Source organism: Plasmodium knowlesi, assembly GCF_000006355.2.
Source record: "Plasmodium knowlesi strain H genome assembly, chromosome: 13".
Taxonomy (NCBI): Eukaryota; Apicomplexa; class Aconoidasida; order Haemosporida; family Plasmodiidae; genus Plasmodium; species Plasmodium knowlesi.
The window spans coordinates 517197-531345 of NC_011914.2; the positions used below are offsets into that span (position 1 = coordinate 517197).

A 14149-nucleotide genomic window follows, 5' to 3' on the forward strand; every position below is an offset into this window, starting at 1 on the left:
TAAAGGAAAACGATTTGGCACTATGTTTTCCTTTCAACGAACGAGAGGGTCACTGCGCCCGAGTCATTCGCAGCGATGTAAGCACGACATAAAAACATGCATACGTGGTTATACGTACATGGGAAGGGAGGTATCCTGTTGGTAAAGTTGTCATGCTACAGTTGATGGATCTTCGTGTGGAAGAACTTATTCACCTCATGCAACCATTGAGAAAAAAAGCCATATTCACTTGTTCCATTTTTTTTTTACTGTTTCCTCTTCTCTCTGTTCATGCAAAATATGCCAAATCAAGTGGAGTGCCCTATTGGTTGGTACTTCAGTGTCGACAAGCCAAATCCTTATGTAATTTTTTTTTTTTTTTTTTTTTTTTTTAAAAAAGAAAACGATAAAGCAGCAGGTATGGCAAAATGGGAAAAAAAGTCCACAAGCACGAAGAGAAGCGGTGAACCTGCGTTTGTGTACAATTCGCTGCTGTTATCCAGGGAGAATCTCCTTATCAGCTTTCGTTTCACCTATCTTAAAATGGGTACAAATTCTTATGATTCCCTTTGGAACACTTATACACCGTTCATATGTGCGAGATAGAATAGCAAAACAAATTTAAAAAGAAAAAAAGAAGAGCCAGGAATATGGCGCAGTTTTTTTAAAAGAAGAAAACACAAAAAGCAGAGAAAAAGAACGAATAGGCTTGTTGTCAAAAGCGTTCTCAAAAGGGGCGGTTCTATGGAGCTTCTACATGAGCAGGGAATAGTTATATCGGTTATCGGCACACGGAGTTGTATGAAGATGCCCCTACGTATGTACAAAAAAAAGAAAAGTGTGTGAAGGGGCTAATCGCGCTGATCATGGTGGCATTAAAGACATCAGCCAAATGGAGAGATTCAGGAATTTCCTTCACGTGTTGCATTTATATATTTTATTCCTCTCCACAGTTCGGGACGGATCAGGCACACATGCGTGCGGATCGCTCCTCTCTGCACCAACTACTGCAGGTAAAATGGGTCCACCTGCCAGTAGCCACCCTTGTACAAGATAAAACCCTCGTTGTTCACTGCAAAAAAGGGGATGGGGGAAAAACGCAAAGGTGTATTTGCACATAAATTGCAGTCGCCATATCGTGAAGTCTAAGACAGTGGGGAAAGCGACCTTCTATATCGACTACAACAGTTGCACTAACTCTCCCCCCTCCTTGGCAAAAAATATTCATGTGTCTGCCATGGAGAATTCCACCACCACTTGGACACATTTTACACCACTATGGAGAGGCCTCCCATCAGTTTGGTTTAAACGGAGGGAAGTAGAAGTACAACGGTATGGAGGCAACACGCAAATGGTTTGTGCTACGGGAGGGCATACATCACACACGTAACGCGGATACAACCACAAAAACCTACAGTAATGAATTATTGCTTCGTCCGAGATGTACGACTCCGCTGAGAGGATGACTGACTTGGCTAGGTTACGCAGATCCTGGAAAAGAAAAAAAAAGTGAACAATACTTTATCATACTAAGAGGAATGAAAAAAGGAGTGGCGAGATGGGACACAGATAGCTACGACAAGACCTCCCGAGGAGAGGTCAACTGGAGCGACTCTCCACTTCGCTGCGCTTTACACCGCTGCGCTCTGCACCGCTGCAAACCCACCTTGTTGAAAATTTTATTTTCTCCATTCTTCACCAGCTGTATGATGCCCTCCTTGAATACGTTCGAAATAGAAGCGACCGACTTCCCCTTCTTCTTCTTGCCGATCGGTTTTTCTTTAAAATTGAGAGTTTTCACGTAGGATGGATAGAAAATCGTTTTCTGGTAAATTTCCACCACCTCCTTCGCATGGTACAGTGTTACGACGTTGGAAAGATCTCCTCTTGCCCTGGCTTGGCACAAACGAATTAAAGATTCCAGTTGCCTTATGGTGATGGGAGAGCTTATATGATTCTGTGTAGCAGAGAGACTTCGTAGATGCAGGTAGAACTTTCTTATGTATTTTTTAGCTTGATCAGATAGTGTGGGGAAAATACATTTCCTGCAATATTTTATGAACACTCCTAGGAGCTCCACCGGTAGGTAACTGCGTTCATTGATTTGTCTACACTTGTTCAGTAGGTCATTTTTTATGGAAAATATATCTTCATCGTTGCAATTGATGTTATCACTTCCATCACTGTTATGATCACCCAACTGATCCTCATTGTGAGCACCTTCTTCCTGTACACCTCTTTCGTGAACACCTTCTTCGTGTACACCTCTTTCGTGAACACCTTTTTCCTGTACCCCCCACGGGTTTCCTTCTGTTTCCTTTCTTCTTTTTTTTTTTTTCTTCTCCCCCTGCGCATCATAGGTGGAATTAATAAGGTAATTAGAAATCTGGTAATCTTTCTCCTCCGACATTTTATCAGTTAATAGGAAGACTAGATCGAAGCGACTTAACAAGGGGAAAGGAATTTTAATATTTTCGAAAACGGTTTTGTTGTAGTTGTATTTGCCTTCCTTCGGGTTGGATGCTGCAATGATGGAACACCTTGTCTTGAGGTTGCATACGATACCAGCTTTACTTATGTTAATACACTGGCTTTCCATGCACTCAAGGAATGATTGCTGATCAGTTAGCGAAATTTTGTCTAACTCATCTATACAGCATATTCCTTTATCTGATAGAACTAGTGCACCTCCTTCCAGGGAGTATTCATTGTTTGTGGGATCCTTAAATGCACATGCAGTTAATCCGTTAATACTTGTGGATGTACTGCAAATGAATAAGCTATTTTCAATAATGTTACTTACGTATTGAAGAATTCGACTTTTTCCTAAACCTGGATCTCCTATCAATAGGTTATGTATGCTTCCTCTTCTTTTTATTTGTTTGTGTTCATCATATATTGTTTTTCCACCGAGCAGACTGAGCAGAATGCCTGCCTTTATATAACTGCTCATTATGATACGAGGACAGAGGGAAGCTACGAGGAGGTAGAACTTGTTCCTTCCGTATTTGTGCATGTCTTTAATAAATTCCAGGACATTCTCGTCGAATTGCTTCGTCCTGTTCACGTGATGGTCACCCTTCCTATTGTTCTGGTCGGTAGGGTTCGTTGGTTTTCCTGATTGGGTTGACTCCCCCGGTTGGATTCCTTGGCACACCTGGTTCATTCCTCTGGGGTTGGTTGGCCAGCCAAGTTCGTCCATCTCCCCCTCCACGCCGTAATCCCCTTGGCCGCTTTTCCTTTTCCGTTGGATCCCCAAGGTTTCCTCATCGATATAATCCCCGTACATGTACAGTTCGTCATCATCCAAGTGGAGGTTCCGCAACATTGAGGAGGTATCTCTGTTACTTCCACCTCCTGAAGGGGGCTCTGTCCCAATTTTTCTTTCCACCCCATGGAACGTTAATGTCTTTTCCAATGACTCACGATGTCCTGATATATCTTTTTGGCTATCCCCCGAAGTGGTAGTTATATCTTCGCTTAGCATTTCTCCAATACCTTCACAAATTAAAGCTTCGTAGGTATTCATTTCCATGGAGTTATTCACTGTACTTCCGTCAAAGGAGATATTTGTTTTCGCCTTAATATCTATTTCGCTAGTGGCATCATAATTACCACCCCCTATTGGTCTATAACCCTGAGTAAAAGTGGGGGTTGCATTTTTTCCAGTGTGGATTAGAGTTCTCAGGTGAGTTCCATCTGGGATATTTCCAATGGAGGATGGCTTCTGTCTACACGTGGGTTTCCTCTGAATATGGGTCGATTGGCTTCTACCCATGGAATTCCCCTCCTTTTCCTCGTTCATATTATCAGCATTTGCATATTTCGAATCCCAACCATAGAGGAGCATCTTTTTCTCAATTTTATCAACGTAGGATTCCCAAAGGAAGGAATTGTAAAGCTTGTTCTTTGTATCTTTGATTTTCTCAAAATTGAAGGAGCTGTTTTCGAGGTATTTCCTCGATGACAAGGGGAAAATAGAAAGGCAATCTAGATACATATTATAAATAGAGTTTTTTCCATTAATAAAATAGCTGTTGTTGTATGAGATGACCTTGAGAATTCCTACGACTTCTACATAATTTCCTGGCACACAAGAGTTAATGAAAAACTTAGAAACTTCCAAAGTGACCGTTAAATTTTTTACATTGGAATCTCCCATTTCATTCATACTATTTAACATTTTTCTATTTTCCTTTAAGATAATTTTTTGATATTCTACCGATTTTGCTGATTCCCTTATTGGCTGGAAGTAGGAACCTTCACAATTTTCCTTTGGACATGATTTAGGGGTATCATATTTACCATCTGTGAATTCTATTTGGATGATGCCTTTGCATTTTTCACACATAAAGTAAAGTCTCGTGATTAGTAGTTGTATGGGGGAAACTCTTAAGATGCTTCCTCGTAGACTTATGAGTTGATTAACCTTTTCACTTTTCAGATCCTCAAATTTATTCAGCTTATTCCAGTTGTATATGTAGATGGTAATTCTGTTGGTTAGGAAATAGGCCTTGAAGAACTCTGAGTCCTTGTAGCGATCACATTTCAGTTCGCGGATTAGCGGGTCGTCATTTTCGAATTCGCTGATTTCGTCTCGGCTGATGAAGGAGCTTCGCATAGATGAAGCAGCGGAGAGGATACCGACATTTCCATGCCTTTTAGAATAACCGCCCTTTCCGACCTGATCGCCACATTTAAGATTTTTACTGATGCCATCTATGGGTTCGTCCCTCTTCATGTTACAGGCCTTGTCTCCCCTAGTGGTGCACAGATCGCCCTTCTCCACGGGCTCGACCATGGAGGGCTTACTTCTCTCCAGAGAAGCGCCCGCCTGAAGCATCTCCTCTATTTGCAGTATCTTACACAACAATAAGTGCAAAGCCAATTTCATAAACTTCAAAACGATTTCTGGGTTCTTCTTCAGTTCATGTAAGTACACTTCATTATTCGGAGGGGGATTTCTGCTCATCAGCTTTTTGTTGTCCAGGAAGAACTCGAGATTAAGGACAACTTCCTTGTCTACGTTAAACAGGCTGTTCCAGTTGTTCTTGAAGAAGCTCACCCAACTCAGGATCAGCGTTTTCACCTCCTCTGCGAGGGGTATATATATATACATATATATATGTGTGTATACGTACATATATGCATTTATATACTTATACATATATGGTTGTATGGGTATTTGCATGTGTGTGTTGAAGGGGCGTCCTTGTCTTACCATTCAGCTCCGATTGGTTAAAGTAAAGGTGCACCAGGGTATCCATTTCGTCCTCATCCAAAGTGGTGCTTACTTTTCTCTATTTCTTTTTTTTCCTCCCTTCCTTTTTGCTTCTCTCCTCTTGTTGGGATTAGTCCTTCCCCCGGAAGAGCCAAATCTCCGTGGGTTATCTTACAAACAAGCATATCGGAAGAAGTCCCTCCTTCCTCATCAGAGAGAAATGTACTCTTCAATCATACAGGAGAAAAAAAAAAAATAAATAAAATAAATAATAATAAACATAAGCATTTTATAAAAAATATGAACATGAGAAGGGAAAGCGAAAAATTTGGCTTGTTGAGTTGTACGTGTGTACGTACATGGCGTAGAGTGCGGTTCCATACCCTGCGCGCCTTCTTCTCTGTTACAAGGTAAAAAAAAAAAAAAAAAAAAAAGGCACTTACACTTTTCAGTGTACATCTGTTCATATATGTGTACAGCGCATGTGAAAATCCTTTCCCAAGGAACAGGTTGCTCTGGGGTGAGTGGACAATTCCCCGTACATCCCCACATACTTGTGCATACACTAACATATGTTTTCCCTTATATGCAGGTCTCTTTTTATTTTTTTTCCTTTTGCCCGCACTTTCATCTGTACATACGAAAGAGCCGATCTTTTTAAAATTCTTTTTTTTTTTTTTTTTTTTTTTTCTTTTTTACCAAACTAAAGAAGAAAAGGGAAAGAAGAAAAAAGAAGAACGCAGCATGTTGGAATGTTACTTTGTTTTTCCAGTGAAGGGTAGGCGTTATGTTCGATTCACAGGGGCGCTAGAAGGTGTGGTGTTAAGATTGGTGAGAAGAACTTCATAAAGGAAGGTATCTGTGCGGCTGCAAAGCGATTCTCCACGCCGTGGAAAAACTACTTTTCGGTGAATATTTGTGGGGCTACTCAGCGTGACTACGCCCCTAACCTTTGCCTTTTTTTAAATTCACTTTTTTTTTTTAGTTCTGCACCTGTTGGACATCACCCTGAAATGGAGAGGTCCTCGAATGGACCGACTATTTTTCACACCCCCAAGAAATCCCCCATTTAGGTATTCCATGTGAAAAATACTTTTTACTTTTTCCACTTGGATTAACTTACCAGAGGGATAAACATCTCCCTGGATTTTTTAGAACTTTGGATTGTCCTTTTTTTTTTTTTTTTAAATCATTTTAAATGTAAGGATGAACAGTATGGGAGGTTCCGTGAATGGAGAGCTTCGCACAGGAGAAGGGGGTAGCCCAATATGATGCTCATATAAAATTTTCCATATGTTCTTGAACACATTTTTACACACGTAAGATTATTCTTATAAGTGCTTTGAGAAATATAAATGTATTTGTTCCTACCATCTGACAGAGCCCGTCGCCTAGACGTAGCAAGGAAGGGTCCGATACAGGGGGAACAATAATTTCTGCTAAGTATAAGAAAAAAAAAAAAAAAGAAAAACGTTCTTCACAGAAGTGGCATTTTTTCCCCTCTCTGTCTAGGTTGTTCTTTTAAAAAGTAACTGCGTGCATGTACGGGGTCCTCATTTACTGGCAAGGAGGTCCAGTGATTAACGGGGAATGTATTCTTTTTTTCGCTACACACTTAAGCAAAGCACTACTCAATTTAAGATGCTGCTTTCACCATTGTGTGCACATTAAAAGGCCCTAATAACGCGCTTGCAAGTGCACGTAGGTGGGGATTCCTTTTGAAAAGGAGGGGGAGAACAAGTTCCCACAAGTATTGCCTACATATGTACATTCACCTAAAGGTGTTTTCATCCAATTTGTATAATTTGACCAGTGGAACAAGGTCATACAGTGTATATAGTGCGGATCATATAACTGTGCCTTTTTTGCAGCGCGTGTTTGATTCTCCACTCTCCACTTTGGGGTGAAGATTTTTCTCGCTGAACACCCCATTTGTGTCATTTTTTTTTTTTTTTTTATTTCATTGCTCCAATAATGGGGGGAGAAAAGAAGAGATTTGGAGGAACATCATCATACAGTGAGAGCGGTTGCGCTTTTTCAAAAATTATCATCCCACTTTTTCACGTACAGTGTCCTCAACAATTCGCTTAGCAGGGTGAAATTGATAAGGTGATGAAAGGAGAGCATGTACGAAGGTAACCACATGGGGAAGGACATACAGAATGCATACTTATACATGCCACCTATTCGTTCTTATTTTTTCTTCTTTTTTTGCTTTTTTTTTTGGGGGGGTGGGGAAAAGGTTTACACATATGGCGGAGGCATAGGTATGATCATCACTTGCCGCTTACGCATTGACGTATACGTTTTCATGTTGCCCCACGCGCATGCAGAGCAATGCAACACACTTGCCACATGGCACTTCCGCGGTTATGTCGTGGGTCAAAAAAAAAAAGAGCCCCGCAATAACGAGTACGAGTACACATGAGTACATACCAAGAGCTGTGTACTAATGACTACATGCATACGCCTACATACAGGAACGTACATACCCATATGTGAAGTGTACACATATATATACACGCGCAGGGGAAGAGGAAATGAAATCGGCTGGCCAAGATGGCCCTTCGCACCATCATATATATTACTTTTGCAGCGTGAAAACGTACTCACGGAGGATACCACGTGCGGCAAATGGCCAAATCTCCATACCCTTAGCTTTCACTTTTTTTTTTTTTTTTTTTTTTTTTTAAAAAAGCAGCTAAAAGGAATTACCCCATATTGCTATTTTTTCCGCAACTGGTAAAATACATTGTCAATCCATTCACCATATTTGAAAATTAAAAAAAAATAAATAAAATAAAAAAAAAAAAAAAAAAAATTTCCAGTGGAACGTTGGGCATTGTACTTTTTTTCTTCATTTTGTTTTACTTACCTTTATACATACGCATTTAATCTTAAAAAAAAAAAAAAGAAAAAAAAAAGAAAGAAAAGAAAAAACGGGAAAGTCAAGTTTATATGCGAAGGTATGTGAAGAGAAAAGAACAATCGAAGCGAAATAATTAAACGAACAGTAATATACGAGTGGCCTTACGATTAATTAACCGTTTTGTTAATCCTTCGCATGGAAAAAAAAAAAAAAAAAAAAAAAAAAAATATATAAAAATGCGCAGAAGGAACATATTTTCTCCATATGATAAAAAAATATATGCCAAAAGAGCATAACCACTCCACCTTCATACGAATGATAATTATACTTTTTATATAACCTGTTAGTGAACCACTGAGAGATTATTTCTTTCTTTATATATATACTTAAAATTGTCGAAAGCGGGAAGGCTGCCCTTCCAGGCGAAAATGTCAAAACGGGTGAATTATTATGAAGTTCTAGGGGTTCCTCAAGATGCCGACTTAAGCATAATTAAGAAGTCGTATAGGACCTTGGCCATGAAGTGGCATCCTGGTAAGACCAGTCGGCGTTGGCACGCAAGTGGCAATCCAATGACAAATGAGTTACAACCAAATTGGCAACCACCCCCCTGAGGGACGCCTTTTTTTGTAGACCTCCCCTGCGTGACATGATTTTTGTGCGTGTCGTGGATTACCTCCATATGAATTTTTTTCAGGAGGAATCGCTTCCCCTTTTGTTCCTCCCATCCACTTTTCCATTTTTATGTCCACCATGTTATAACAATTGGGGGTGAAATGTGTGCACGTGTATTCTGCGTAGGCTACGCACATCGCTTAGGCCACAAAAGTGAAAAATGCAGCCTCCCTTTAAAGGACTCATAAATAGGCTGCTAATCCAAAATTTTTTTTTTTTTTTTTTTCTTTTTTTCCTAGACAAAAACCCAAACAATAAGGCCGAGGCTACAGAGAAGTTCAAGCAAATTTCGGAGGCGTACGAAGTGCTATCCGACCCCAAGAGAAGGAGAAAATATGACCGTAAGGAAATTGATAGTTGGAAAAAATGCCCGTGCGAGCTTTACGCATGGGCATTTTATCGAATTAAAAGCAGGGTTTTTCACATTTTTGACTATGTATCTTGTTTACATATGTTTCTTATTTAGCAACTCTTCCTTCCATGCCTTACACTTTTCTTTTCCTTCCTTCCCCCCCCTTTCACTTGCAGTGTACGGAACCGACGAGAATTACATGCCGGACGAGAATGACGAATTTTCCAACTTCCACAAGAATTTCGGATTTAATGATGCACAGAGGATATTTGAAATGTTCTTTGGAGATTCCACTCCTTTCGGGAATGAATCGTTTTTTAGTGAAGTCATGGGTTCCTCCTTTGGTGACAGTAGAAGAGGAAGAATGGCTAGATCCAATGACCCTTTCGATAATTTCTTCGGATCCTCCTTTAACATCTCCTTTGGTTCATCCAACTTTGACAGTAAGTGTGCAATACCGTGTCATGTCATTCCATAAAAGGGAGAGAAAAGAATGAACAATGAGACAAAGGAATTATTAGTCCCGTGCATCTTCCTATATGTATAACCAATGACTCATTTTTTTTTTTTTTTTTTTTTTTTTTTTTTTTTTTTTTTCCCCTTTGCCAGCTTTCATGGATGGAGGTTCCAGCTTCACGTCTGTAGAGACTTCAACCTCCAACGGAGGAAAATTTAAAAACCGATTTGTAAAAACTTCCACGTCCAAGACCACCTCCATTATTAATGGAAAGCGAGTCACAAGGATTGAGACAGTGAAGACTTTGCCTAATGGCACTATCGAGAGGACGGTGACTGAGCGTGAGGAAGATGGACGAGGCAACGTTAACGTCAGGCAGTTACCTGCACACGAAATGAGACGAAACAAAAGATGAGAATTACATTTCCACGATGAAGAGAACATATACGAAGGGGGGAAAAAAAAAAAAAAAATAAAATAAAAATAAAAATAAAAAACGGCAGAATGGCAAAACATTTACATGTCGTGAGAGCTACCCATCCCTCATACGCAACACCAGACTTGTTATATCTCCACGAATGATCTCTTCACTCAGGTTTTATCCACAGTACGTGTACATAATTAATATCATATAGATGCGAACAGAACCCGAAGCGGCGCTCATGTGCACTACTCCTTTTTGATGTGGCAAAGGTACGCCCGCGCCGGACACATCCCGTTCTATTCCGTAGTTTCATATGTTGCAAGTAAATAACATTACCAGAGATGGTTCACCCAGAATTAGTCACCTGTCCATATTGATCATCAATTCTGCTTTTCCGAAATGCTTGCTACAACTCTAAGTTTGAAAAAAAAAAAAAATAAAATAATAATAATAATAATAATAAAAAACACAGTACAACAGATTACAACACAATGCACTAATAATTCACATGTTGATTTATTACACTTCATGTATTGCATATTTCTTAGCGATCATTTTTCTTTCTTTTTTTTCCCACCATTCTTCGCATGTTTTTTTTTCTTTTTTAATTTCTCTCTCCATTTTTTTATAACATGGTTCCATGTTATGTCATGTGGAGGCGTGCACAGCTGTGCAAGAATTAGTGCAAGCGCGTCATTATGATGATGTGTACATATACATATGCATGTACACGGGCACATATATATATGTGCTTTGGTATATACCTGCACGAGTGCCTCCGCATGTAGAAGAGGAAGGGCGACCAATGAGTGAGACCCTCCCCCCCAAAGGTTACATCCTCTTACGTGTGGACACGCTTAGACGTAAGTGCATTAACATACACACTGTAGTATGTTAAAGGTGAACAGCCTTTTTCTCTTTTCTTTTTCTTTTTTTTTTTTTTTTTTTAAATGTGTATATACTAACCACACATTGCAAGGGGGCACTGCGTGTATGTGAGACCAATTCGCCAAAAGAGTAACGTGAGTTAGACGTGTGCATATATGGACGCACGCGGAGTTGTTCTTTGGATGTGGGTCCCCGTGACGTTACTTCCTTTTTTTTTTCTTTTTTTCATGGTGTTAAGGGAAGAAAACACGTATGAATTGTGCTCTTTTCCATTATCAATTTTTTTTTTTTTTTTTTTTTATTTTAATAAAGTGGATTCTACCCTTATCATGGGGTGAACGTGTACATGTGTGCATATATTATATATAAATGAACACATACACACAGGCAGATACTTCTATATTTTTCCTGATCCACTTATAAACTGTTGGGTACATATATAAATAATGCACTCATCACACAAAGAAAAATTCTTTTTTTTTTTTTTTTTTTTTAAATCATTCCAATCGTTACAAAATAATTAAACGGAAAATGCGAAGATATAAGACGTTACTCACACTTTGACGTATTTCCATGCGAACACATGAAGGGGAAAAAAAAGAAAAAAAAAATGTGCAACGTGATACATCCAAAGGGGTGAAGAAGCTTAGTTGTTATTTCACCCCTGTCTGGTGGTCTTATCTTTCCTGTTGCACGTTCGGTGGGATGACGGAATGCAGCGGTGCATGGAAAATGAATTTTGGAAAAATATTTCTTGCGGCAAATTGTCGGATAAGTTAAAAAAAAAAAAAAAAAAAAAAAAAAGAAAAAAAAAAAAGAAATTGGAGGAACTTTCCCCCCCCTGGAGGGTATTATCCCTATCTTTATTGTTCATTATGTACTGCCATCCTGTATGGGTGTCCAATCTGTGTTGTGTTAAAAAGCTAGCCGTACATGCACACGTATAACTGCCGTTGGAGGTAACCTTCCATGTGATTTTACTGTTTCGCGTGCCCTGGTGGAGACATGGCCTCTTCATAGTAGTTCTGCTTATACCTGCGCAGCATCTTCGAGATGTGGGCGTCCCTCTGTTTTGCTTCTCCAGTTTCTGCTTCTTCAGTTTCTACTTCTCCAGTTTCTGCTTCTCCAGTTTCAGCTTCCCCCGATTGCGTTTTTCTCCGCTGTTTTTCCCTCGACTCGTGACAGAAGTACTTGTAATAGTTTAGGGAGGGGTATTTGTTGATCATTACCTTGAGCATGGCCTGAGCTCGCAAGTCGTTCTTTTCGACATAGCGATGAATCAATTCATCGGCCAACATCTGCAGAGGATCCATCAAGGGGATGAGATCGTCTTTCTCCGGCTTCCTATCATAGGGGTACAGGGCCATTCTACGGGCTACACAAATAGCTTTAAATATTTGAATTTGCTGCTTTCTGGTGGTGAAATTTATTTTACGTGGTAAGATGAGACCATTTTCTCCAATGAAGTGGTGTAGCAAATGAGTGTGTCTCCATATGAAGGGGCTTTTAAATGTAAGTATTTTTTTTCTATCAATACTTGGGTTCCAATACTTTTCACTTTTGTCATTACAGACGATTGATTCCCCAGCACTGGACTCTTTGTCCAATCCGATATGGGCACTATATTCACCTGAGTATGGATTATACAATCTGTACTGTTCCTTAAGTGACCTCTTAATAGAGCGCCTTTGCTTCTTCACTTCCACCATGGTAGCGACTTTGGTGTATTCACTAAATTCAAAAACGATTTCTCTCCTCATGTCGGTAACTTCTTTGAAAGGATTCCAATAGGGATCTATATAAATATCCTTATAATTCAAATGGGATATGTTCTTATTTTTTTCATCAATTCTTTTAAAAATATCTCTAGTCAATTTTATTTCTTCTCTGCTCAGTTCTTCAATCACTGGGGACACATGATATTCAACGCTCTTCTTGTCCACCTCTTTTTTCTTCCTGTAAATTTCTTCTAGGCATTCATCGAAAAGCGCGTTGCTGCACACTTCTTTCGAGATCTTAATATCTTCCAGGGTAGTTGCACTAGGTGCCTTCACCGCACTGTTTGGATTGGTAGCGCTGTTCGTATTGACTGCGTTATTTGATTTGCCCTGCTTCACATTCTTGTTTCCACTGTGGAATCCTCTACAGAGGGGAAATATGCCTTCGCTCCTACGCGTAGTGCAACACCCCGCCATAAGCACACTACGCAGGATACCCCGCCCAAGAACTTTCCTTGTAGGAGCCATTGTTCACACCCCGTGGATAGCAAGGAAGTGTGACGTGTTGCCCGAGCTCACTTATTGTTACACATCTGGGTGGAATGAGTGCATTGCGAGAAGTGCTCATTTCAATAAGCTGAAGTTCAACGGAATGAAGGGGGGCCTCAATGGGGCGGATTATTTTTAAAGCATATTCCTGCTAGGCCTAAGTACGCAATTGCGTTACCCCCTTCTTACCAGTTGTATGCTGAGCCTGGTTGAGCCTTTCCTCCATATTTGGGCTAGCCGGTTCGGAAAGGATCACAAACAAATTGTATGTTTTCGTTTGAAAAGAATCCTCTCTCCTTTGATCAACCAATTGACTTTCTCGTCTCTTCCTTTCGTTGATTCTTCCTTCCCCTTGCGGTATCAGGGGTGTGGTATCTGTATCTCCTCACTCTGCACCTTCACGTGGCCTTTTTTTTTTTTTTTTTTTTTTTTTCTTTTTTTTTTGCACTAAGAACTCTTAGGTTTCAGTGGCAAATGTGTCACCAAATGTGAAGTCGCGTTTTATCCCCTCCCGTAAATTTTCCATAAATACGTAGAGTGCGTACTTCACTGGCACGTTTTCTCGCGCAATATTCTGGGCAATGCTCATGCTGCAGCATGCATCTGAATCCATTTCTGATGTGATGTGATTCGAATGGACTTGCTTTCTCACTCCTATTTCACCATATACCTCTTTACCCCCTCCCGTTTTGTAATTAAAATGAACAAAACAAGCAGTGAAATAACACCTCCATTATTGCCAAGCTCATCTTGTTCACCTGATGTAAAATTTATCCTTTATAAAAGTATGTACATTTTACCATGCCTTTTTTTTTTTTTTTTTTTTTTGGCACATGATATTCATCCGCTTGCATTAGGATCTTACCGTACGTGTCACTTCACATGAGATTATGAAAATATTTTTGGCGAGTTATCTTTTTTTTTTTTTTTTTTTTTTTTTTTCGCAACTTTAGTACAAATCAGACGACTGACTCTTCAATACAGTCATGTTGTGTTACATTTCCCTTCCCCTTATCA

The 14149-nt window shown here is 39.8% G+C and overlaps 3 protein-coding genes across 3 annotated transcripts; 1 reads left to right on the forward strand and 2 right to left on the reverse strand.

The window, feature by feature from the left end:
• Window positions 1–983: 983 nt before the first annotated feature.
• On the reverse strand, window positions 984–5246 carry PKNH_1311400 (DNA helicase MCM8, putative; the record flags this gene model as incomplete). Its single annotated transcript, XM_039113510.1, has 4 exons — window positions 984–1051; window positions 1395–1470; window positions 1646–5073; window positions 5201–5246. 4 exons carry the CDS (start codon window positions 5244–5246, stop codon window positions 984–986), a joined length of 3618 nt encoding a protein of 1205 aa, XP_038969889.1.
• Window positions 5247–8497: 3251 nt separating this feature from the next.
• PKNH_1311500 (Heat shock protein DnaJ, Pfj4-like protein) lies at window positions 8498–9968 on the forward strand (the record flags this gene model as incomplete). Its single annotated transcript, XM_002260584.1, has 4 exons — window positions 8498–8603; window positions 8984–9085; window positions 9273–9539; window positions 9706–9968. The coding sequence occupies 4 exons, from the start codon at window positions 8498–8500 to the stop codon at window positions 9966–9968; spliced, it is 738 nt and encodes a 245-aa protein (XP_002260620.1).
• Window positions 9969–11842: 1874 nt separating this feature from the next.
• Window positions 11843–13111, reverse strand: PKNH_1311600 (uncharacterized protein; the record flags this gene model as incomplete). The annotated part of the gene is made up of 1 exon (XM_002260585.1): window positions 11843–13111. The coding sequence occupies one exon, from the start codon at window positions 13109–13111 to the stop codon at window positions 11843–11845; it is 1269 nt and encodes a 422-aa protein (XP_002260621.1).
• Between the last annotated feature and the right edge of the window lie 1038 nt (window positions 13112–14149).